Source organism: Dryobates pubescens, chromosome 3 (genome assembly GCF_014839835.1).
Source record: "Dryobates pubescens isolate bDryPub1 chromosome 3, bDryPub1.pri, whole genome shotgun sequence".
Taxonomy (NCBI): domain Eukaryota; kingdom Metazoa; phylum Chordata; class Aves; order Piciformes; family Picidae; genus Dryobates; species Dryobates pubescens.
In genome coordinates, this window is record NC_071614.1 from 29075900 (window position 1) to 29098940 (window position 23041).

Here is a 23041-nt window from a genome sequence, read left to right on the forward strand (position 1 = left end):
GGGTACTGAGGCATCAGCAGGTGGAAGGTCTTATCAGATGCTTTTTCGAAGTGACCTTTAGTGTCTGAACAGCATCAGGCTGCATTTAATAAGGGGCTCACAGAAGAAAGAAAGAGTTACCAAAGCCTTCCTCTGCTTCCTGCCCCAGCTGGATTAGGGCTTCTGGCGGTCATTAACTACTGGGCACCATGCAAGATCCCACACAAACCTCTGAAGTGCAAGACATGCACAAACGCTACATGAATGGCCGTTTGAGGTGTGCAAATGGCTTCAGGCCAGGTCATCCCACACTGCAGGATACAAAGATTGCTCGGGATGTTGTCACAGAAGCTGCCTCTGCTGCTTCGTGTTGTGTATCTGTACTGAGCCAATCCACTGGCCAGCATTAGAAACTGGCTTGCGATGATGTGACATGGCACCTGTAAAATCACAGCCAGAAGAAATCTGAGAGGCTGTGGTGACAAATGCTCATGAGAAGCAATTGTTTTGGGGGGAGAGGAAAAAAAAAGAAAGAAAAAAAAAGCCATGTTTGTTTTGGCAAAACACCTACATTCCTTCCAATAAATCATGGCAGCACTTGTTTTTGTATTTGCAGAGAAATCGCAACAGACATAACCAGGGACTTAAGAGACTTGAAATAACATCCTAGTAAATACCCCACTTTGTTATTTTAATCGAGACCCAAGGAAACATCTGAATTTTACCAAGGAAACCCTCCGTGCGAGGAAAAACATTAGCCCACGGCCCGGCCGGGTTTTGTTTTGCTCCGGTGTCGGTCTCCCGAGGCGGAATTAGTGGGGATGGTGGAGAACGTACGGGACAGAACGGAGCCCGAGTCCCCGGGACCGCCCCGCAGCAGGTCGCTCCTCGCTCCCCCGGCTGCTAGTCCAGGCCCAACACCCAACACCGGGGTGAGAGGGTGGCCCGTCGTAAATGGCGCTGAGCTGTCCCCGTGCAATCGTGTGTGTGTGGGGGGGTTCCCATCCAAAATCTGGGGTGGCGTTTCTGTGTCCAAAACCAGAACCGGGGCTGCCCGGTCTGCGGTGCAGAGCCAGGGTTTCTCGCCCCAGCACGGAGTGATGACTGGGTGACAAAGACTCCACGAGAGTGGCGAGTGAAAACTCCCCCAATACAGGGTGAAGACTCCCCACCTCCAGTATGAAGTTTCCCTCTCAGAAATATGCCCTCGCCCCTTCCAAGAGAGGCGGCGGTGTTTCCCTTCCAACTCCGAATCGATGGACGCCTTCCAAAATCAAGCGGAGGTGACCCCCGCAGCACAGGCGGATGCCCCGCACCGGCGCCGCAGGTGCTCCCTGCGAGGCGGGGCGGGGGTAAGCCCTGGGGGGGGTCTCACCTGCAAGCGGAGGCGGGGCGGGGGCCGGGGCTCGGGCGGCGCCTCGGCGGGGCGGGGCTGATGGCCGGCAGGGGGCGCTTCCGCGGCGGCGGGCGGCGGCGGCGGTAGCGGCGGCGGCCGCGGCGGCGGGCGAAGACGATGTTCAAAAGCGGGCGGGGAGCGGCGGCGGCAGCAGCACAGCGCCGAGCAGCGGGCCGCCGCCATGCGCCTCCGCGTCGCCGCTGCCGCCCTCTGCCTCTGCCTGCTGGGTGCCTGCCGCCTCCGCCGAGGGCTGGAGGCTGCCGCCGTGCGAGGCCCGTCGGCGGCCGCTCCCCAGCGACCCTCGGCAGCCGCGCCTTCCTCCGCCTCCTCCTCCTCCTCCTCCTCCGCCTCCCCCTTCTCCACCCCGCCGCGGAGGGACAGGGCTCTCCGCAACGGCACCGTGGTGCCGCACCACTACATGGTGGCCCTCTACCAGCGCTTGGCCGCCCGCCGCACCCCCGGCCGCCGCGCCGACACGGTGACGGGCTTCGCGGAGCGGGCGCGCAGCGGTGAGTGCGGGGCGCGCATCCCTCTGCAGCGCAGAGCACCGCGACCCCCGCAGTAGGGCCGCGGAGCTGGGGTGGGCTGTCCCGCCAGGACCCCGCCGTCGGGCAGGAAGATGGAGCTTGGGAATTTGGGGATACGGATGGATCTTGTGGATGGGCTTGAGGATGAAGATAGGATTGTGCGCGGGTGCGGGCATCAGGCTTCTGCATGAGTGTGGGGATGGGTTGGGATGATTATGGGGTTTTGATGGGATGGAAACAGGGCTGTGCATTACTTTAAGCGTGGATTTGGGGACGTGGTTGCATACGGAGATAGAGCTTGCACGTTGGTTTGAGCGCGAGGTCGTTCTTGGAATGGAAATGTGCATTGGTCGAGAATAGGTTGTGAGTTGGTTTGAGCACAGGGTGATTGCATGGGACGCCTGGAGATGCAGATGGAGCTGAACGGCGTAGGGAGTGTGCATCAGTTCTTTGATGGGAATGGAGCTATGCGTGAGTTTGAGCGTGGGAATGGGGATGAGGACAGGGGTGGGAATGGGGCTGTCTAAGGGCATGGGAATAGCCATTGCTTGTGCCTTCAGCTGGGGAAGAAGGCTGCCGATGGATGTGAGGTACGAGGCTGTGCAAGAGCGTGGGTTCGGGGATGGCGATGGGGTTGCACGTGCAGTTAGGGATCAAGGATGACTCTCGGGGTTGGGGATGCGGTTAGGGATAGGGTGAGAAGTGCCGGGAGAGGTCGAGTAGGGGTAAGAGCATCTCTCGGGACCTCCCGACAGCCGAAGTGCAGCCTGGCAGCGGGGCCGGGGCGTGCGGCGCAGTTTGGGGCCAGCTTCTCCGCACAGCATCCCCGGGACGGGGAGGGAGAAAAAGACACCAGACCCTTTGCAGCCCGAAGCTTACTCTCTGCGCGCTCCCGAGCTGGCTGAGCTCAGCAGTGTTGGCACATTCTGCCTCTTCGCCCTCTTTTTCCCCTCTACAAATCCGTGGATTTATTGACAACAATCAAATAAACACATACACGCATTTCACGATATGTATTTTATATATATGTATATGTATAATGCGTTGCGCCTTGCCAGCGGAGTTCGCTCAAACGGGGAAAATATTAAAATCGCTATCGAATTAAATCAAAAGGCAAACTCAAAAGCTGCCCCAGAATTCCCCTGCTCATGCCGCCAGCTGTCCCTGGGTAAGAGAGCTGCGGCTGGTGATGCCGGGCTCTCCGCAGCCCTCCAAACCCAGCCGCAAGCCCGTCCTCAAACACAGGGGCCGTATCCTGGCGGCAGCCTTTGCAGGGAGATTTTTGCTGGAAGCTGTTGAGGAGACCCCGAGGAAGTGAGGCGGGAGGCAGGGCTTGATGCTCCCATTGGAAGATGGCAGTGCCCGGTTAGGGAGAGCCGGGGGAAAACTGCGCACAGTTCCTGGGAAGTTTCAGCGCAAAACGAAACCAGATGAACTCTTCAAAGGGATCTCCTTATCTGCTTCTCCCAGGAATTGTAGATCTGCTTTTAAATTAATAATAATGACGGTAATTATAATAATGGCGATAATAATAATAACAAACGACAGGGAGAAGACTCGTTCCCAGCCGGAGGGCGGTGCAGGATGCAGCACCGAAGCGATGCCCACGGGAGGAGGCTGCTCCTCCGGCAGTGGGGCGGGGGGCTCGAGCAGAACAGCAACGTGTGAAGCGTGCCCAGCTCAGGTTCCTAGCTAGAGAGGGAGAAATAAGAGCCAACACTCCCAACCCTCCCAGAACTCATGTACCTCGTCTCCCGAACCTCATCGTTTGTTTTTTGTTTGTGGTTTTTGCTTGTTTTGTTGTGGTGTTTTTTTTTTTTTGTTTGGTTTAGGGGTTTTGTTGTGTTGTTTTATTTGTTATTTTGTGGTTTCAGTTGGGATTTGTATGTTGTTTTGTGGTTTGGTTTTTTTATGTGTGTGTGGTTGTTTTGTGTGTTTGGTTGGGGTTTTTTTGGGGGGGTTGTTTGTTCGCTTTTTTTTAATTCACATTGAGTATATTTAATCAGTACCAGAAACTGCAAAATTCATGCTGGACTATTTTTTCACCTTTTGATATTGCCTGTATCAGACACCTCGAGGCACAGCGTCTGTGCTCCTGACCTGCAAGAGAAAACGAGATCTTCATACAGCATTTTACTTGGCATTGCTGTGGCTGGGGTGTGTGGGCATGCAAAACTTAGGGCAGAGGAAGTGGGTGACAATGTGCTGATTTGGGATGGGACTGGGTTGTACAGGTTCAGATGGAGCTTCTGAGCCAAGCCTGGGTCGTAAGGCAGGTGGGGGCACTGAAACACCCAGGAGGAGGCAGAGATGCCATCTCGGGGTGTGAAGAGTCCTGATAAGAAGCCATTTGTTTAAAATGATTCCTCCCTCTCTCTCTGCCTTCTCCCTTTCCCTGCTTCCAGGCAGGGTGATGCTCCCAGATGTAGGGCACAGGCTAGGCACAGCGTTCCACTTGGATGCTCAGCAAGCCTTGCTGCAAGGCAATGATCTCCTTCGGTAGCTCTGTGTCCCGTATGCCTCTACAACGAGAGCTTGGCTTCAGCTTGCTGGGATTTTACAATTTTTTCCTTTTTCTTTTTTTTTCTTTTTTTTTTTTTTTTCTTTTTAATTTATCTCATCCAGATGCCTCTGCGTCCGCCCCCGAGCAGCAATACCTCTTTGACATCTCCAGCCTGCCCGAGGCGGAGGAGGTGACGGGTGCGGAGCTAAGGATCCTGCGTGCCCTCCCCGAAAATCGGAGCTTGGCCCTCTCCCGTGAAGGCACCTTCCACCACCTCCTCCTTTCCACCTGCCCAAGTCAGGATGGCGAGGAGCCCCAGCTGCTGGAATCCAGGGCTGCAGACATTTTGGACGCAAGCTCCTCCAGATGGGAGGTGTTTGATGTCTGGGAAGCACTTCGGGACTGGAGGGAGAGATCTCTCTCGGGTAAGCTGCTGTGCTTCCTGCTAAGGATTGTCTCAGATCAGTCGGGGCGGCTCCTACCCCCCCGGCAGCTGGGGTTCAGCAAGCCTCGGCCACAGCCCCATGAGCGAGCCCTGCTTGTGGTCTTCTCCCGCACACAGAGGAAGGAGAACCTGTTCAAGGAGATACGGGATAAGATCAAGTCTCTGGGCAGCCCCCACTTCCTGGAGCCCCCTGATCCTGGCCAGGAGGTGTACTCCAAGCGGAGGAAGAGACGGACCACTATTGCTGCCCGGTCTGGCAGCAGAGGCCATGGGAAGAAGGCGAAGACTCGCTGCAGCAGGAAGCCCCTGCATGTGAACTTCAAGGAGCTGGGCTGGGATGACTGGATAATCGCACCCCTGGATTATGAGGCATATCATTGCGAGGGGGTCTGTGATTTCCCTCTGCGCTCCCACTTAGAGCCCACCAACCATGCCATTATCCAGACCCTGATGAACTCCATGGACCCAGAGTCCACACCCCCCAGCTGCTGCGTGCCCTCCAAGCTTAGCCCCATCAGCATCCTCTACATAGACTCTGGGAACAATGTAGTTTACAAACAGTATGAGGACATGGTCGTGGAGACTTGTGGCTGCAGGTAGCAGTTTCTGCAGCCCTCGCCCTTCCCACTCCACTCAGCAGCCCTGTCCCATTTTATATATAAATATATGTGTGTGTGTATATATATAATATATATAAAAATATATATTAAAAATATTTTTATATATATAGATACACATACCCACACACATACACATTTTAGTGTGTGCCTTTCCAAAAAAACAAGCTCACAGCAGGTGTCCTCTGCCTTCCTGGGACTGATCTGACCACGAATCTGAGAAGGATAGGAGATGCCTCCAACGACAGCAAGGCTGTAGATGTTTCCCTCCACCCCTTCTCCTGACCCTTTAAAAGAAAGACTAACCCCCACCACCCACTGTAAGTTTTCTGGGGCTCAGCCAGGGGTGATGCACTGTGACAGATGGCCAGGCTCCTGCTTAGAGCTGCCCCCATCTCTATGCCTTGTCTGTTCCCCTCCAGGGAGGGGCAGTATGCAGCCTGGAAGAGTCCTTGAGAGATGCCTACTCAGCCTCCAAGCTCTGTCTGATCCATTTGGTTTGCCCAAGCTGAGCTGACACCTTCTTTCCAAAAGGCTTTAGAATATGTCTAGCCCAAATTGTCTTGGTGATGCGGACAGCCTAGTGGGAAGAGTGTGGTTTCTGCAGCAGAGACATCAGGCCAGTCTCACTTCTTCAGCTGCAGTGGTGGGGTGGAGGGGAGTTGGGAATGCTCTTTTCTTTGAGTTGAAGGAGTTTTTCTGGCTGCCTTCAAATCACTGCTCTGGGTTTGACAGAGGAAAACTGAGGGATCCCTGATGGAAGGCAGAGGGTGTAGAAGCTGTGGCCTTGGGAGGCTGAAAACATTTAGTCCAGGTGTGTTTACACTGTGGAGAGATTTGTGAGTCTGTTGGTTACAGGAAAGATAGTCTTCATAACTGGAGGCTAAAGCGAGAGTCAGGTATGAAGCAGAGCTCATGCTCTCAACAGAGATGGGAAGGCATTAATTTCCCTGACAGGTGTGTTAGGTGGGGATGCTCTGGCTCCAAGTGGTCCCTGTTGCTGATGTCCTTCCTGCAGGAGGTGCTAACTGGCCAGTCTCTTCCCTTTCCTGCACCAAACCTCATTTTCAAGGTACACTGGACATCTTGCAACAGGCCCATGAGTCACACAGCTGGCCTCAGTATGTCTGGATAGAAGCAAAGGTCTGAAGTTCCTGGAGGAGAAGCCATCTCACTCTTCCAAATGATCTTTCTAGAAGGGCTAAGCTCCACCCCGCCTTCCTTTGGCATCAGTTTCCCAGTGGGCTCTGTCCGTCCCAGGAGTGCTTGCCTCTTCCTGCTCCATTAAGGGCACCTGGATCCTCCAGGAACAGATATTTCCCATGGAAACAGCTGAACACGACCCTCGGACACTGCTGTGAGGCGCTACCTGCGGACTACAGGATGTTAGTAACTCAGGAGCTGAGTATAAATTATGCCTTTAAATCACAAAAGCCTTGCATCCACGGCCAGGTGTGCTTTGGATGCTGGGAAGCATTTCTGCTGCACCTTAGTGGCTCTTGGTACAGACTTTGGCTTTATGACTGGGTTGGCTTAAAACAGAGATGTATTTGCACAGATTTTGCTTTTGGTGGTTTATTTTTTACTGACAGTCAAGGTGGTGGCATGTTAATGTCAGTCCTTGTTAGCAGTGGTAGTTTGCTCTTAGGAAAGATGGAAAATGTGGGTTTTGTTTTGTTTTGTTTTTCTTTCTATATAAAGCCAGTTGTCCTCCATTGCAGGGGTGTTCTGCTAGGGAGGGCTGAGTCAAACCAGGGCAAAGATGGGGTCACGTCAAAGGACTCTACCAAGATCTGAATGGTTTCAAAGGTCAGAAGAGCCTAGGTGAGGGTCCAACTGAAAATAAACAGTATACATCAATAATGGTGACATACCTCCTGGGCTAAACCTACACCCCAGCCTCCCTCCTTGCCCCGGTAAGATCTGCACTGCATTCTCAGGCTATGGCTGGTGACATGTGGCAGGTCCATGTGGCAGGTTTTCTCAGTGTTGGTATTTGGGGAGGGAAAGTGCAGTAAGTGGGTGGCGAGCGGTCAGCAGAAGGGCTCATGGCTTTCCATGCCTTTCACTTTAGCATGGATAGAAATGGGAGCAGGGGGTTGAGGGAAGGAGGCTGACAGAAGCAGTACAAGATCAGTTTGGTCTGGAAACAGCTTGTCACTTACAAAGTTGCCAGGCATTTAAAGTTCCTAATTTCTCAATCACCTTGGGTTGCTTGATAGTTTTTCTCAATGCTGAAACAATTAATTCCCACCCCCACTCCCCACCCCTGCCCTGGTTTCTTTTACTCCCTTCCCTTCCTCCAAGTGATTGTGGTGGAAGTTCGTGGGCAGTTCAGATTCAAGCAAGACATATATAGCTCCTGGCAGGGCTGGCTGGCTGTTGGCTTTTGTGAGCCTTGGTCAGATGGGTGGCCTGAGACCTGCTCCTTTGAGACTATGTCTGAGGGGGGGCTGATGCCAGTGACCCTTGGTCCTTTTGGCTCTTGTTCGGTCATGGCTACCAGGAATGGACAGACAGACAAATGTCATCCACCTTGTGTCTGGAAGTGGCTGATGAAGAACAGGGCGACAGGTTGGATCCCACAATGCTTTATCCTAACCCCCATGCTGGGACACTGTGCTGCTGAATGTCTGTCCTGAACTCCACAATAGCTTCTGTGGCCCTGGTGAGAAAAGCAGTAGTTGTGGCCTGGTTCACTATGATAAATCCTCAGAAGGATTTGGGGAGAGCACAGAGGCCACTGCTGGCAGTGATGCTGTCCATGTGGGAACCAGTCCTAGCTCTCCTGGCTGCAGGTACCTCTCCCTAAATAGGCATGTTTGATGGGAGAACAAACATGAGCCACCTGGGATAGCCCAGTAGTGATGTGGCCCTTTGTGTTCATGCCCACAGTGGCACTGCCATGCCAGCTGCTCTTTTAAGAAGCCATCTGTTCCTTTCCTGTGCAAACAACCTCTGGAGCACAACAGAAGGGTGAAAGATAGCATCAGACCCTCTTTCTCGCATGTCTGAGCAAAAAGAGGAGGGCAGCTCCTGCCTGGGGTTACTCCACAGAACTGGAGAGGAGCAAGGCTAGGGTTCTAGCAAGTGTATTGGCTGCAGCACTTAACTCACAAAAGCCACCAGTCCTCCTTTATAAGGAAGGACTTGCAGCCTCATGTACTGGCAGCAACAACTGCCTCTCCATTCCCCTGTACCCAAATAGCGGGATGAGGCTTGAGATGCAGTTGTTGGAGCCATTGCAAATGGAAGTTCTGAGCCTCTGGAGAGGTGTGAAAGCATTTTGCAGGCAGGGAGCTTCTCATGGTCGAGAAGCTGCAGCCCTGCTGTGTTGAGGGCCGATGCAGGGATGTGTCTGCAAAAGGCAGAGGAATAAACCCTGCCTTTGGAGGCACGTAAGTGGAGCATGGGTTACAGGATGGTGGTTGCCCAGCTCAGCACCCCAACCCTGGAGCTGATCCTCTGCAGAGCATCAACCTCCAATGCCACAGGAAAAATGTATTTCTGATCAATTCTTTCCTGAGCTGAGTTTTGTGCATATGTAAACATTATAAATAGGAGACTTGAGGCTGAACATGGACAAATACTAATTCAGTAGACAGAGTGATTTTAATGGATAATTATAGGTTCTCAGTCTGCAGTATTTATACAACCTTTCCAGTTAAATATCCCATAGTTTCCATGTAGAATATGTTCTCCTGGAGGATTTGTTTGACCTTCAGCACCATATTTATCTGCAGGATATAGTTACAGTCAAGCTGGAAATATTAAGCATTGGGAAAGGACTATGTATCTGTGCATAAATGGCTCTCCTTCCTCTTAAATGGGAACATAATCACGCAGGAGCAGGGAAACTTGCAGAGCAATCCCATGTGACTTGAAAGTACTGGGGCTGCAGTCCAGGGAAGCACATGTAACTGGGACAGGTCTGGTGCACGTACCTTGCCTTGGGGCTCCTTGAACTCTCTAACTAGGGCTTGTGCTTAAGTTGCTGCCTGCACTGTCCTGAACCCCGCCTTGTCCAGTGTGATCCCATAGGAGGGAGAGTCAGGAGCAAAATGGCTTTATGCCCAGTTCAACTGCCTGATGACCAGGAGCACTTCTGGCCTAGAAATAATTCCCAGGAAGCAGAGATTTTCCCCTTTTTATTATTTTTTTTTTCACTAGTAATAATTTAATTCTTAGGAGAATTGGACAACATATCTTGTGGGTTGGTTGGTTGGTTGGTTGGTTGGTTGTTCTTTTAAAATCATAGTTTGAACCAATGTTAGTAGGGAAATGAGTAGGCTCTGCAGGGAGAAGGATGCTCATATTGGAAAAAGGGCTTGATTTGGGGTTGCATGTCCTCCATGCAAACACATCAAGGAGAGGAGATGGGGAGTAACTGTCCCATGGATATAGTGTTGCTGCTGGTCAGGAGCCTGTGATTTTGTGTGATGGGGAGAGAGCATTTCTGCCTCTCCTGTCTTTGAATGACTGACTGGTAAAAGAGAGAAATGTTCCATCAGGCTGGCATATGTGACACCTTGAATTTTGTTATAACTTCTTTATATCTTCCATGGAAAAATCAGCTGCATTCAGGCTTTTAAGGCCCTTTTTTTCCTAGTACAGTGTGTTGTGGGGTATGCAGAGTTGCAAAGACTCATCGGTTATGCCCTGTCAGCAATTGTCCTGGACCTTTGAAAAGTTACCAAAATTTGAAACTTCTGCTGATGTAAGCCACTGACCAAGGACATTACTCTACATCTTAAGGGATGTTTTGCAGCCTTGCACCTCAAGACATGTAGCTGCTTTTTCATTTTACTGGCACCAGTATCCTGAATTTACTTTGCTAGAGGACCGTTATTTAGATGTTGGTGGGAAGGAGCACACCAGCAGGCTGGCTGATGCACTCTGTTTAGCTTTTTGCTCCGCAGACTAGGGTAGGAAGCATGGGGCAGCAGAGCATTTTTCATGTGGATTGGTATTAAACAATCTTAAACTGAACCTTGATCCTTTCCCAGAAATGGCTGAAAGCAAAACCCAGCCATTCTTCAGTGGTTTTTCAGCAGGTTTTGCTCCTCATTTTTCTGTCATCACCACTTCTGAGTTCATTCGGACATTCTGTGAGCTCATTTTTCTGCTTTGATATTTGTGCTCATACTTCAGGATTTTGAGATGGGGAATGTGGAGACTTGCTGCGGTGCTTGGTGGGTGAGGGAACAGTAAGCAAGGAAAGGCTGGTTTCAGCATCAGGGGACTGGGCCACAGTCTGTGCCCTCGAGCAGGAGATGGTGGGGAGACAGATCTGGCTGGGTTGAAGCCAGTAGGAAGAGAGGACCCGTGCATGATGGGTCACATGCTCAAGTGTTTTCCTGATGGAAGGTGGGAGTGCTTGACTGTCTCCTTTGCTTTGCCATGGCATCAGCCTACACTGGTGCCACCCAGGTTCTCCGCCATCAGATGTGTAATGAGATTGAGAGGCTGGATCAAGCCCAGCCTTCTTATAAGCTGTGGCATTGCTTTTGTTCTTGGTTTTTGAGGAGATGATAGCATTCCCCACTCTTTCACTCGTTTTCTCCATTCTGTCTTGATGAAGAGAGAGGAGAGGAGCAGGAGGAAAAAAACCAAGAGCTAAAATTTAGGGCTCTCTTGTTCTCTAGCTCATCATGCCAAGTAGCTGCATGCCTGCCAGGCACTGCTGAGTGCCAAGGGTCTCAGAGGAGCTCAGCCATCAGTATCAGCCTGAAATAATATCCACAGGCCAGGAAAAAGGATGGTTGCACATGGAGAGATTGAGATTTAGACTTGAAGGGGTGCCAAAGTTAAGTGGTCATGTAGGCAGAGATCACCTGGTTTGGGGCACTTTGTCAGGGCAACTTGTCCCCTCCTTGGCCAGAGTGAGGGGTGATCATATTGACCATATTCACCTCATGTGCTGTGAGTAATTAAGCTTTTAAACAGTGCCAGAATGAAGGGTCTGAGTTTCTGAGGTGCTGAGCATCCAGTGTTCCCACATCTTTCAGTCAAAGCCACGTTTGTGCAGTACCTTTACAAACCGATCTCTTACAGCCTGAGGAGTAGTTAGGGACTTTGCCCACCTAGAGTCAGTGGAGCCATTTCACACTGTGGCTGTTTGCTGGAAAAACTGGTGGAGATGCTGCTCACAAGAATTCAACACATTTGCACCCGAAAGACCTGCTCCACTCCAGGTGCTCCCCACTTTAGATGCTGGCAGGAGCAACGTCAGCCTTGCTTGTTGATCCAGTTTGCTAGGTCACTTCTTATCCCATTGCTGTGTGCTCCTGTTCTGAAGTCAAGTCCACAGTATCTGGAGATCCTTAGATGAAATGAGCCTCTCTGCTGGTCAGTTGTGGTTTTATTTATATATTCTTTTCTTTGATTAGAAAGGAAAATATAAAAACCAACCAACCAACAACAACAACAACAAAGAAAGCAAAAGAACTCATGTTTCCAGTAGCCAGATTTGTAGTAGTTGTACTTTTTGAAGCAATACTCATATAATTGTGTGTGCCTTTAAACTATCCATGTATTTGTTCTGCTTTTTTCAGGTCTGAGTGTGTGAAATATCTCTGAAGAAGAGATCTCTGTAAGTGACGGTGTAAATGCATTGTTTGTATGTATTCTAAAGTTTAAATAGATTGTACATATGGGATTGTAAATGAACTGTAAACAGCAATCTATATTTTCTTGAATATATTATATAGCAGTATATATTTGTTAAATAAGTATTCTTGTATACTCTTCAATAACCTTTTTAATATTTTGTACAGATAAGTTTATTAAATATTTTATTGATAAACAGATCTCTCCCAAGATTTTTTTTTCTTTTCTCTTAGGCTGGATGTTAGGAAGAAGCTCTACACAGAGAGAGTGATTGCCCATTGGAATGGGCTGCCCAGGGAGGTGGTGGAGTCACCATCATTGGAGGTGTTCAGGAGGAGACTTGATGGGGTGCTTGGTGCCATGGGTTAGTTGATTAGGTGGTGTTGGATGCGATGATCTTGAAGGTCTCTTCTATTCTATTCTATTCTATTCTATTCTGTTCTATTCTATTCTATACTTCTGTCTGCGTCCCCAAACCAGGCAACTCATTTCACAGAAGCCTTTTTAAATGACCTTTAATTCCTGGGCTAGTTAACATGTTAAAACAAAAAATTACAAAGCCATTCATTTTACTCTGCCTTCCTTGGCAAGCTCAGGTATTTTCCAAGACAAAAAAGTCAGAGAACAGTGAGTTTGCCATGACCTTATCATCAAAATGTACACCCCTTTTGTTTCCGGTGTTTCTCAAAGCAGTTCACCTTCTTTGACTAGTAGCTACCCAACTCTGCCCAGCTAAACAGGATTCTCTTAACTGACTTGAATAGCAAGCTTCAAAAGACTCAGAAACATTACATTGAAGGGGTAATCATGAGAGATGGGAGTATATTGTCTGCTCACATCATGCTTGTGACCACACAAGCATGGTGGATTTGACTTGAGCACAGGACTCTGCCTGCCCCATTGAAGGGAGCTGAAGGCAATGAATGGCCTTGCAGAGGGGTATGGGAGAGACCCGATTTGGTTAGATTAGGTGAAAAAATCCCATTTGAAAATGTGGAAGAAATTAGGAATTTAAAAATCTGGGAAGTGAAAACATACCTAGGAAAATGCAGTGGAGAGTTATTTCCCCCCAGATCAGATCTGGTAGTTCCAGTCCTATGATACATCTCCTAATACTCAAGAGATTAGGCTACCACTACTGCATCAAAATTTATTATCATGGATTGTTTTTCATTGAATATTGTTTTTTATTCCATTGCTCTTTTTAAAAGTATTTTTTTTCTTTAATTGCTAAGGAAAGCTCCCTGGGACATGAAACCCTTTTGCATTCCTAGTAGGAGAACTTTAAAAGTGATGGGTCATCCAGAAAGTAGAGAATCTGTAAGATTATATTAATCATTTGAGGAGGAGCTGTCAAATAGTTCCACAGCTTTTTCCCATCTGCTTTCACTAGGGCATTATAGTGGCAGAACCAGAAGTTTCAGGGATGGTCAGTTACTTTAGCATGTGCTCCTGCAATGAAAATCACCAATGCATCTTGCAGGCAATGAGCGAAGGTAACAGGGTTAAAACTCCCTCTGTCACATCCCTGCCACATACAATACTGTGAATGTTTAGACCTGGAGTAGGGCACATTTGGAAGCACAAAAGTTGTCTTCAAGGCATCAGGTATGTGTTTCAGTCACAGCAAAGCAACCTCTGATTTCAAGACCCAGGAGAAACACATGGAGAACTGACAAGAGGTTTGTCCAGAGGACTTCACAATTCTTACAGTTTTGGTATTTTCTAGGCTGTCCCTTTATCTCAAGCACACCCAAAAACACAAGGCTCAGCTGGAGTGAGGCATGGTGATTTCTATCCCCAGTTGCACATGGAATGACATGCAAGAGTGAACCACCTTTGAGGCAGTATCCTGCATCCTCACGTTTATTCACAGCCTTGTTGGCTGAGGGGGCTCTATTGGCACAAGTTTTCTGGCTAGGACACCATACACCCCCTGTCTACCATACATGCAGTTTTACAGGAAAGTATTTATTTTCAGAACATTGAGGGGTGAGAACAAGTGGTTATTCATAGGAATCCCATCGTGTCTGCACTGAAATTAGTGGGAGTGGTGGGTTTGCTTTCAGTGGAGACAGGTTTTTAGTCCATAGTACTAACACAGCACTTCAGATGGCTCATTTGATTTACAATAAGCTAGTTAATGCTGATGTATATTCTGAAAGCCAAGCATTGTCATGGCCAGTTTATATTTGAGTAAAAGCAGAGGTACAGCAAAGACAGGTGAGATGCCCAAGGTCATACATTGATACCACAGAAGAAAACAGAGTATTACTGAAAAAGGACAGTCAGACTTGGGCACCTAGTAACCCTAAAGCAAATGCTTGAGTCCCTTACGTAGTAAAAATATTAGTTGGTGCCTGCCAGGACCTTCACTGGGAGAGCTCATACCCCTACATTTAGGTATCTAAGTAAGACAGCTGTTTTGGGAGCATTGGTTTATGAACTGGGGGCAAGTTAGGTAAACCAGATCTATTTTGTTTGGAGCACCAGGTTTCCTCTTAGCACCTCATCCAAAATCCAGTGAAGTTTAATGTCTGTGTTAACTTAATAGGTTTCAGACCAGGCTTTAGCATGTACTCAAGACTTACCTGAAGCATCTTATGTACCATTCCATGTTGTGTCCTGTAATGCAGATCAATTTAGAATATGCCTTGGGGTGATCACTGGTGTTTGCCATAAAGCAAAATAGCAGTCCCCAAGCATTCTAGTATGAAAATTTTACCTTATTTTCATTACCTGATACTGGATGCTCTCATTACTATGAAAATTTAAATCCTCATTATCCTAAAGTGGCAATTCCACAGGAATCTTGCTGTCTTGGACTGCCCTGTTTTGGTGCAAACTAATAGAAATACCAGGATAAAAGGAAATTCCTGTCTTGCAGGTAATACTCTCATACTGAAGCTCTTCTTTTCATGCCATGTCACCTCTTACTCTATTCTCAGTCATTCAATCACTGGGGTGCAACCCTTTGCTGAGGCTGCACTGGAGCTGTAATTGAAATTATACACTCCACTTCACTATGGATGCTTCAAAGCCTTTTTTTTAGGTGAGGAAAAATAGAGATGAGTTGCAGTATCCCCTGCACAGTGAGGGCAAGCAATATTAACAATGCAAAACATTTAAGTTCTGTAAATGGCAGTCCCATTTCTAACAAGTTAGACTGGAACAGCTGAATCCTTACTGGTTTTTAAGGGTGCTCATTAAGGAAAAGGAGTAGCTGAGTCCTGACACTGGGAAAGCCTTTCCCCCTTAATTCCAAGCCATCACACACGAAAATGTATCTTAATATACAAAGCGTAGTGTATTTTAGAGCTTGGGGGCTTTAAGGCGAGTTTGTTGAGGATGTTCATAAAATGGGAGGGTGGGAGGCACACCTTGCTGCCTCTTTCCTTATGAATTGTTTCAAATAGGATGGGAAAAACTCTGTCTGCTAAACACTGTTTTCAGATACAGAGTGAGCTGGATGTTTTAAACAACATTCTACACTTTGCTGCTGCAAACTACTGTCCACAACACAACTTTCTTGCAAGCATGTTCCTGCAATAGGTGGAATGGAAAAACCTAGTCCATTTACTATCAGCTTTAACACTTGAAAACAGTATTTAATTAGATCTGTCCCTGCCTGTCCCATCTGAGCATGTGTCTTAGCCTGTTTCATAACTTCTGCATGATGCTACTGAGAGCAACGATCACTTCTGGCAGCTGACTTGCACTGTTACTGCTGTTATCTGCTGCTTGCACTCAAACTCCATCAGCTGTTCCAGAAATATATGCTGGTTTAATAGTTCCTGGTCACTCACAAATACTCTCTGGATTCTCATTTTGTGAATGTGCCAGGAAGAACATTTGCCTGTAAGTGAAGAGCCTCAGAAATTGTAGTTGCAAGTCTGAGTGTAACCTGTGACACAGAGTAAAACTAATCTCTTGGGTCTAGGAAGTCTATCCAAACCCAGTAATACTTGGAGCCACTTTAATAATGGTAACACTGAATGTCTTAAGTCTTTGCTGGCAATTGGCTGGCCCAAAGAAAGGGACAGGAAGTAGATGTACATATAAACCCATTTTCTGTAAATTACATACGTAAATGACCTTCACTGCAAAGAAGAGATTATCTGTTGTGGCTCATGTATGCAATCTGTCCCCTGTGAGTCAAGAAACTGGTGTTTAGCTTGGAGTCCAACCCCAAATTCTTCACCATAAACACTGGGCAAACACTCATCAAGCTTCCTGGAGGGACAAACTTCACTAATCTACACACTCTATAGCTCATTCAAAGCAGCAAACATGGAGCTGGAGGGAGCAAGGGGAAACACTGATTATTTTGGAGTGGCTCTGGATAAAAATGCTTAAGTGAGTCAGGTGCTTACCACCCACTGATTTTATCTGTGCTTAGCAGATGTCTACATTACATGTGAAATTTGGGGTTTGGCAAGTATTTTTGTAAATTTTGTATGCATGAAGTAATGAAGGTGGTGAACTAAGACTAAACAAGTTATCAAAATAAAGAATCGAGTTACATTTTACCATAAATGTCTTTATTTTTGTTATTGGAGTTGTGCACTATTTCATAAAAGGTATCAATCTAGCAAAACACTTGAACGTGAATCAAAGCCATTGAAGCTAGCAAGACTGCTTGCAAGGTGAGAATTAAGCACAAATGTGAATGACACAGATTAGGTGCTACTGCATACAGTGAAGTCGTTTGTGATAGGTTCCCCCAAGAATTCTAAAATAGTCTAAAACAGGCAAGACCGTGCTGTGTTTCCACGGCAAGTTGGCACGTTTGGACCATAAGCACTTTTGACACTTGGCCTGGGGTCATGGTGAACGCTATGGGCTTTAGAGGAGCTGGAGTCTCATTGTGTGAAATCAGCTCCTCTTAGGAAATACAGCTGTGAAAACTAGACCCATGCTTTTCTGTAATGGATAGAGTAGCAAATTTTCAGATCTTAGCCTTACAGTAACAGCTTCTAGGAGGAAGGTAGCAATTGAATCAATGTGGTTTTGATAATCTTAGAGAAAATTCATTTAAGAAAATTGTAAGGCATTGTTCTGTAGGTGATCTGGTCATCCCTGACCAGATCTAATCTCAGTTTAGGTCTTAATGCAGTCAGTAGCATTTCATATAGTGGATTAACATTTGTATAAAAGGCATACACAAGTCAAGTACAAGTATTGCTAAATTAATTCCTCATACAAAGTATACGAATAATGCACTGTAAACAACTGCTTCTCATAGGTGCTTCAGTTTCCAGGCTTTAATAGCTGCTTGTCATCTTTGGTTAACGCAAGATTTTTTCTGTCCTCAGGAGATCCACCACGACAGCAGAACTTTTACAGACGGAGTCCTTGCTCGATTACCTGATTCCATATACTTAGAAAAACAAAAGAGTTGTTGAACCCAACCAATGTGTAAACCAAAACAACCAATGGAACTCTATTTTTCCTATGTTGTTAATACTCAAATGTGCATATGTATGTGTATATATACACATGTGTACATATATATATCTCCACAGAGGTGAACATCCCCACTCCCCAGTCCTACTCTGCCCCAGGAAGTGCCAAGGCAACTTTAGCATCTCCCATAAGGCCATCCAACATGAATGCATGCCAACACCTGGGGGCTTTTTAAACACACGTGGGCATACACAACTATGGATTTCTGAAGTGAGCACAAGAATTATTTTGATCATGACTGAATATGGCCCCATAGAAAGAAGAAATGGTTCTCCAGTAAACATAATCAGTTGCACAGGCCCAGGCCCTTCACCTTGAACCTTATCTAGTTCATCCTTGGGCTGCTTCAACTGTGGCCGCAGCACTTCTGCCTCATGCATCAATAACCGCCTCACTACACGGCAGTGTAACCTGAAAATATGCTGGCTAGTCTTGAAAGCTAAACCAGTTTCTGAGGCAAAGAAGGTCACTTAAATCCACTGTCTTGTCTCCAGGTTTGATAACTAGTCTGAAATACCCAGTGTCTATTACAAACATTAGAGATTCAAGGGGGATTTAGGGAGAAGTGGAAGATGTCTATATAATTGTGTAAGAAAAGTAAGGAATTAATTCTGCATCACAGAGAACATTCTCTGGCATCATTCTCACTAGTACTACATTAAAAGTGTTAATAAACCATTAAGTAAGTTAGATATTCAATAGATCAGCTCAATTCATGTAATTGCAAGGGCAGGATTTCCCCTGACTATATTCTGTACTGTACTGTTTATTTATAAATGCCTCTGTGAACTCCGCAGGGAAACTATTTCACAGGTTCATGGCTAGAAAGCTTTTCCTGATTACACTTGGCTCTGTACCCCTTACTTACATTATTTGAATTTCTAGCTATTTCTTCTAACTTATTCTGTTATCACAACTGTTTGCTTCTTGTTTTTTGCTGTCCGAAAAGGAGAAGGATGAACAAATGTGAGGAACAGAGTATTTGTCAGTAATGTGCTAAAGCAAGGATTTGATTCTCAATAGTAGTATTTCATGCCTTTTCATGTTATTTCATGGGTGCAGCCATGGCAAGAGTAATAGACATTTTCTCATGGTGGGCTCACCTAATTTGTGGCTTGGCAGAAAATGTCATACTTCAGTCCTTAGAGCAAAGGACTGAAATTCACGTATGCATCAGAACTGGTTTAATTCTTTAAAGCTGCTGAGCAAGCACTGTTCTCCTGGACTTCATTAGAAGAGCTAGGCCACCTATAAGCAGTTATATATGGATTCTGAAATCCATTTTAACCTTTTAATACTGGCATCTTTAACCAGTGTCTTTAACTCTCTATAGTCAATCAAAAAATGAAAGACTTGCAGCAGACAAGAGCTCCATATGGATTCCCTTGCTGAGCAGCTGCATTTACCTTATGGTATTTTCAGTACCCTGTGGAGTCCTGGCAGCATCCTAAACCCCTCCTGAGACTTTGAGAAGTCTCATCTCATCTTCACATCTCCTTTGTACTCATCCTGAATTCAGCTTGACCACCAACCTTACTTAACCTGGAGGAGATGTTAGGTTTGTCCTGGGACCTTGGGCTGTTCTGGTTGCCAACGCACTGGAGTTACATAGAGACACGAAGAGAGGGCCAGGTCTTTCACAGCATACCAGGATCCATTGCTAGGATCCATTCACAGGGAAATTTTTACCCATAGAGAAGAGCTCGGTATTTCTTTCTAAAGCAGGACATCTGGGCTGCCCCAAACCTATCAGTGACAGCTCTCCAGCAGGTGAGGTGATAGCAACTCAGGTGCACTTGTAGCCAGTGAATCTAGTATCAGTGATGTCTAGAGTGCTACAGACAATAAATATTCTATCCTTTACCAAGTCCTGAAGATTCCTGAAGACAGGATGAAGGTACCTCACCACTGAATCAATAAAACTATACTTTGGACCAGCCAGTCTCTCTTTAACTTTCTCTAAAACATCTCAATAGAGAACAAGCCATAATTTATAATAAACAGAAAAAATTATGACAGACTCACAAAAAATTACACGTTCACAAAATAATCACATCATTTTCTTGTTAATTTCTGAATGAATATTTATAATTTGGTCAGATCATCTTGTAACCAGTCTGTAATCATGGCAGCCATCTCCTTGCTGGCATCTAGCACAAAGGCATGGCGGAGCCCTTTCTCGCAAAGTCGAATGTCCCCGTCCGGAAAATCCATTTTGATCTCATCGTAGTAGTGCTGTGGACACCAGCTGTCCCCAGTTCCATAGTAGAAAATCAGCTAGAAATCAAAGCATACCAGATCATTAAACTGAAAGTTACCAATGAAGCAACCCATATACAAACAAAAAACACTGAAGTATTTGGAAACAAGCGATGCCTCATGACCCAAGATATACTGAGAGGAATAGCAAGTTGGTAGTTCTTGGTTGTTTCCAAGTCTGAAGCCAATTAAATGCTCTTTGACTCAGTTTGCTAATCTGTAAAACTACAGAACATAATACAGGCTTAACTCTGAAAACAGATCTGCTGATGAAAGTCTGGCTGTCTTAAGAAATGTGTTATCAATCAAAACATCTAGTTGTTCATGGAGTCCACCTCTAACCAGGCAAGATACTGAGTTTTCCCTAACTATTAGATATATTCTGTGGTAGCTTTTTAGCTATTCAATCAAGTAACAAAATTACCACTAAACTTGATGCTGTGTCCTAGCTGAAGGGACTAACCATTACAGATTTATTCAGGACATAAGAGAATGCATTAAGTTACTCCGCATTTGTGAGTAGCTCAGTCTTACTGGTATCTGTTAGGTGTGACAGACTCGAGGTGAGGAGAAAGTTCTTCACAGAGAGAGTTGTTAGCCATTGGAATGGGCTGCCCAGGGAGGTGGTGGAGTCACCGTCCCTGGAGGTGTTCAAGAGGGGATTGGATGTGGCACTTGGTGCCATGGTTTAGTAGGCGTGAGGTCTTGGGTGACAGGTTGGACTTGATGATCTTCGAGGTCTTTTCCAACCTTACTGATTCTATGATTCAAACACTCTGCCCAGGTGGGGCCTTAGGTAGAGAAGCACTTGTTTTTCTTAACCCCAGTGCTAGATGTGAACTGAAGGTGATTCACTCAGCCATGTCTGAGTAACAGCAATTACGGTCACTCTCAGAAGTAAAACTTTTATTTACTTGGAGAATTTTATAATCGTAGAATCTTAGAATCATAGACCTGTAGAACAGTTTGGGTTGGAAGGAACCTTTAAAGCTTATCTAGTCCAATGCCCCAACAATGAATATGGGCATCTTCAACTAGATCAGAGCCCTCAAATATTTCCAGAGATGGGGCATCTACCACCTCTCTGGGTAACTGATTCCAGTGTTTTGAATGACTCTGTTGTAAAACTTTTTGTTTGGTTGGTTTGTTTTTTGTATCTAGTCTGGATCGACCCTCTTTTATTTTAAAACCATTACCCATTCAGCAAGCCCTGCTGAAAAAAGCAGCTATCCCCTTCTTTCTTATAGACCCCTATTAAGTACTGAAAGGCAGCAATAAGGTCTCCCTGGAGCCTTCTTTTCTTCAGGCTGATTAATCCCAGCTTGCTATCCTATCTTTGTTAAGTGCTTTCTATGTAGAGAAGCAGGCATGTCCCAGAGACCCATAAGCAACTTTCTTTTGGGTTGTAATATGGAAGTAAAATTCTGCCCAAGTCCACGTTGCTTTGATCTTACCCTAATAACCTTGTTCACTGACATACATGAAGCAGGTGCTAGAGGGCCCACCTAAACACAAAAATCCTAAATTCCAGTCCAATATCATATTCAGTGAACTATCTTTTTCCTGTTAGAAACACTGAATGACATTCTTTCACAAGCCATTATTTCCCCCCTCAGCTTTTCATGTTACAGCCATGGTTTTACATTTCTAGAAAGTATTTGAAGGGAGAGTTGTTGCCTGGGAGAGAGTAAAAACCTACGGATTTAAAACTATACAGTAATAAGATTAATGACAAGGACTCTTTATACTAAAAGGTTTGAATGCAGGTACCTGAAGGCTGGTGATTGCTCAACATATCACACACGGAGCTTGGCCTAATTCCATTACTCTCATTTGTTTCATATTTCATTTTTGTACCGGAGTGAATAATTGAGCAATGCTAATATAAATTAGGGGACAAGAAGTTTTCCTTTCATCACAAAAATCTTCAGTTCCATCATATCTGTAGCCATGTGGGAGATGAACAAATGCACCCGTCGAGGCAGAGCTGGGCTAAGAGCCCAGACTGCATTTCACAAAATGTTACAAGTTTTTGTCTAGCTCACTTTTCTCTCATTGAAGCATACCCAGAGCTTAAGACATTACTGACTGTTGGCTGTATCCAAAATACAGTTGCACAAACACAAGTAAACATGTGTAAAGCATAGAACATAAACCATCCCACGTTAACAAACATGACTGGTTTCCTTTAGTCACTAATTGCTGGAAACAAGGTACATCCTTTGCTTTAGCAGAAAACGTCTTTTGATGGTGCCTTCAATTCTGAATCATAGGATGTCACAGTAGCAAAAATTCTTCAGAAAAGCCAATGTAAAATTGCCAGCTGCGTTCAGGCCTTTTGAAAGCCAAACATCTGACTGAATTATTTTTAACCCTGGGCTCAGTTACCAACAGATACAAAAACAAAGATTATGAAACCGAGAAAAAAAGACATGATGGAGTGACTCCAGTTTAATCAAATAGTCCTTGGAATTACTAGACATTTTGATAGGCTAGTTGTAGAGTCTCATCAAATGATCATTTGGGGGGAAAAAAAAAAAACCAAAAGGAAAGTTTTAAATGTATGCTTACAAAGGTGGCTAAAATACTTGGCTTAGTCTGCATGAACTGTGAAATGGGCTGTGCTCCAGGTAGGATTGTAAAGTTGAGAGCTCACAGATTTGGTAATGCCTAAACAAAAGATTTATGTGCATTCTTAGCTTGACTCTCATATATTTGCATTCTGGTTTAATCTTTCACTGCGTGGTCCAAAGGATCCTTGACACATTCAATCCACTGACAGGATGACATTCATCTGATGAGCTGCTATTTGATAGTATTTTTTGTTTTAAATTGTGTGTGTGGTCTGAGGATTTATTTACTATGTACTTCATGGTTTACAGAGAGAATTTATTTCCTTATGTGCATTCCTCTGGCACACATCACTACAGGATTTTCATGCTCACATTTATTGATTTAGTTTTGCAACACCTTAGTGACCATTTTTCCCCCCTCAGTTTTGCAGATGGAGAGCACAGAAATTAATGTCAAACTACATACATTAATTTGGAAGTATGTAGTGTAATCTTAAACACCTAGAGCTGGTCTTCCGGTGCGTGCAGCAATACACAGCATTGACTACGCTCAAAGGACAGCACTGATGGACTTCATTTGTGGGCAAAACACTGTCTGTCTGTAACAAGGTCTTAAATGAAATACTCAGAAATGTGAGGGCAAACTGTGCCTATCTATGAAAAATAT

At 45.9% G+C, this 23041-nt stretch overlaps 2 protein-coding genes across 3 annotated transcripts in view; one reads left to right on the forward strand and one right to left on the reverse strand.

The window, feature by feature from the left end:
- The first annotated feature begins 1394 nt into the window (after nucleotides 1–1394).
- On the forward strand, nucleotides 1395–5489 carry GDF7 (growth differentiation factor 7). Its single transcript, XM_054178489.1, has 2 exons — nucleotides 1395–1884; nucleotides 4528–5489. The coding sequence occupies exons 1-2, from the start codon at nucleotides 1557–1559 to the stop codon at nucleotides 5448–5450; spliced, it is 1251 nt and encodes a 416-aa protein (XP_054034464.1). The 5' UTR covers nucleotides 1395–1556; the 3' UTR covers nucleotides 5451–5489.
- Nucleotides 5490–16608: 11119 nt separating this feature from the next.
- Nucleotides 16609–23041, reverse strand: part of LDAH (lipid droplet associated hydrolase) — a 110714-nt gene continuing 104281 nt past the window's right edge. For both annotated transcript variants that reach the window (XM_054179893.1, XM_054179894.1), the window contains one exon: nucleotides 16609–19819. In XM_054179893.1, the coding sequence (XP_054035868.1) occupies nucleotides 19628–19819 (192 nt within the window). In that variant the 3' untranslated portion in view covers nucleotides 16609–19627. The remainder of the gene's footprint in view (nucleotides 19820–23041) is intronic.

What these genes read in the sequence shown, in the direction of transcription:
- GDF7 (XM_054178489.1), top strand. Translation starts at nt 1,557, where the DNA reads ATGCGCCTCCGCGTCGCCGCTGCCGCCCTCTGCCTCTGCCTGCTGGGT. An exon ending in CGCGGAGCGGGCGCGCAGCG is followed by an intron (nt 1,885 to 4,527) that starts GTGAGTGCGGGG and finishes TATCTCATCCAG; the next exon opens with ATGCCTCTGCGTCCGCCCCC.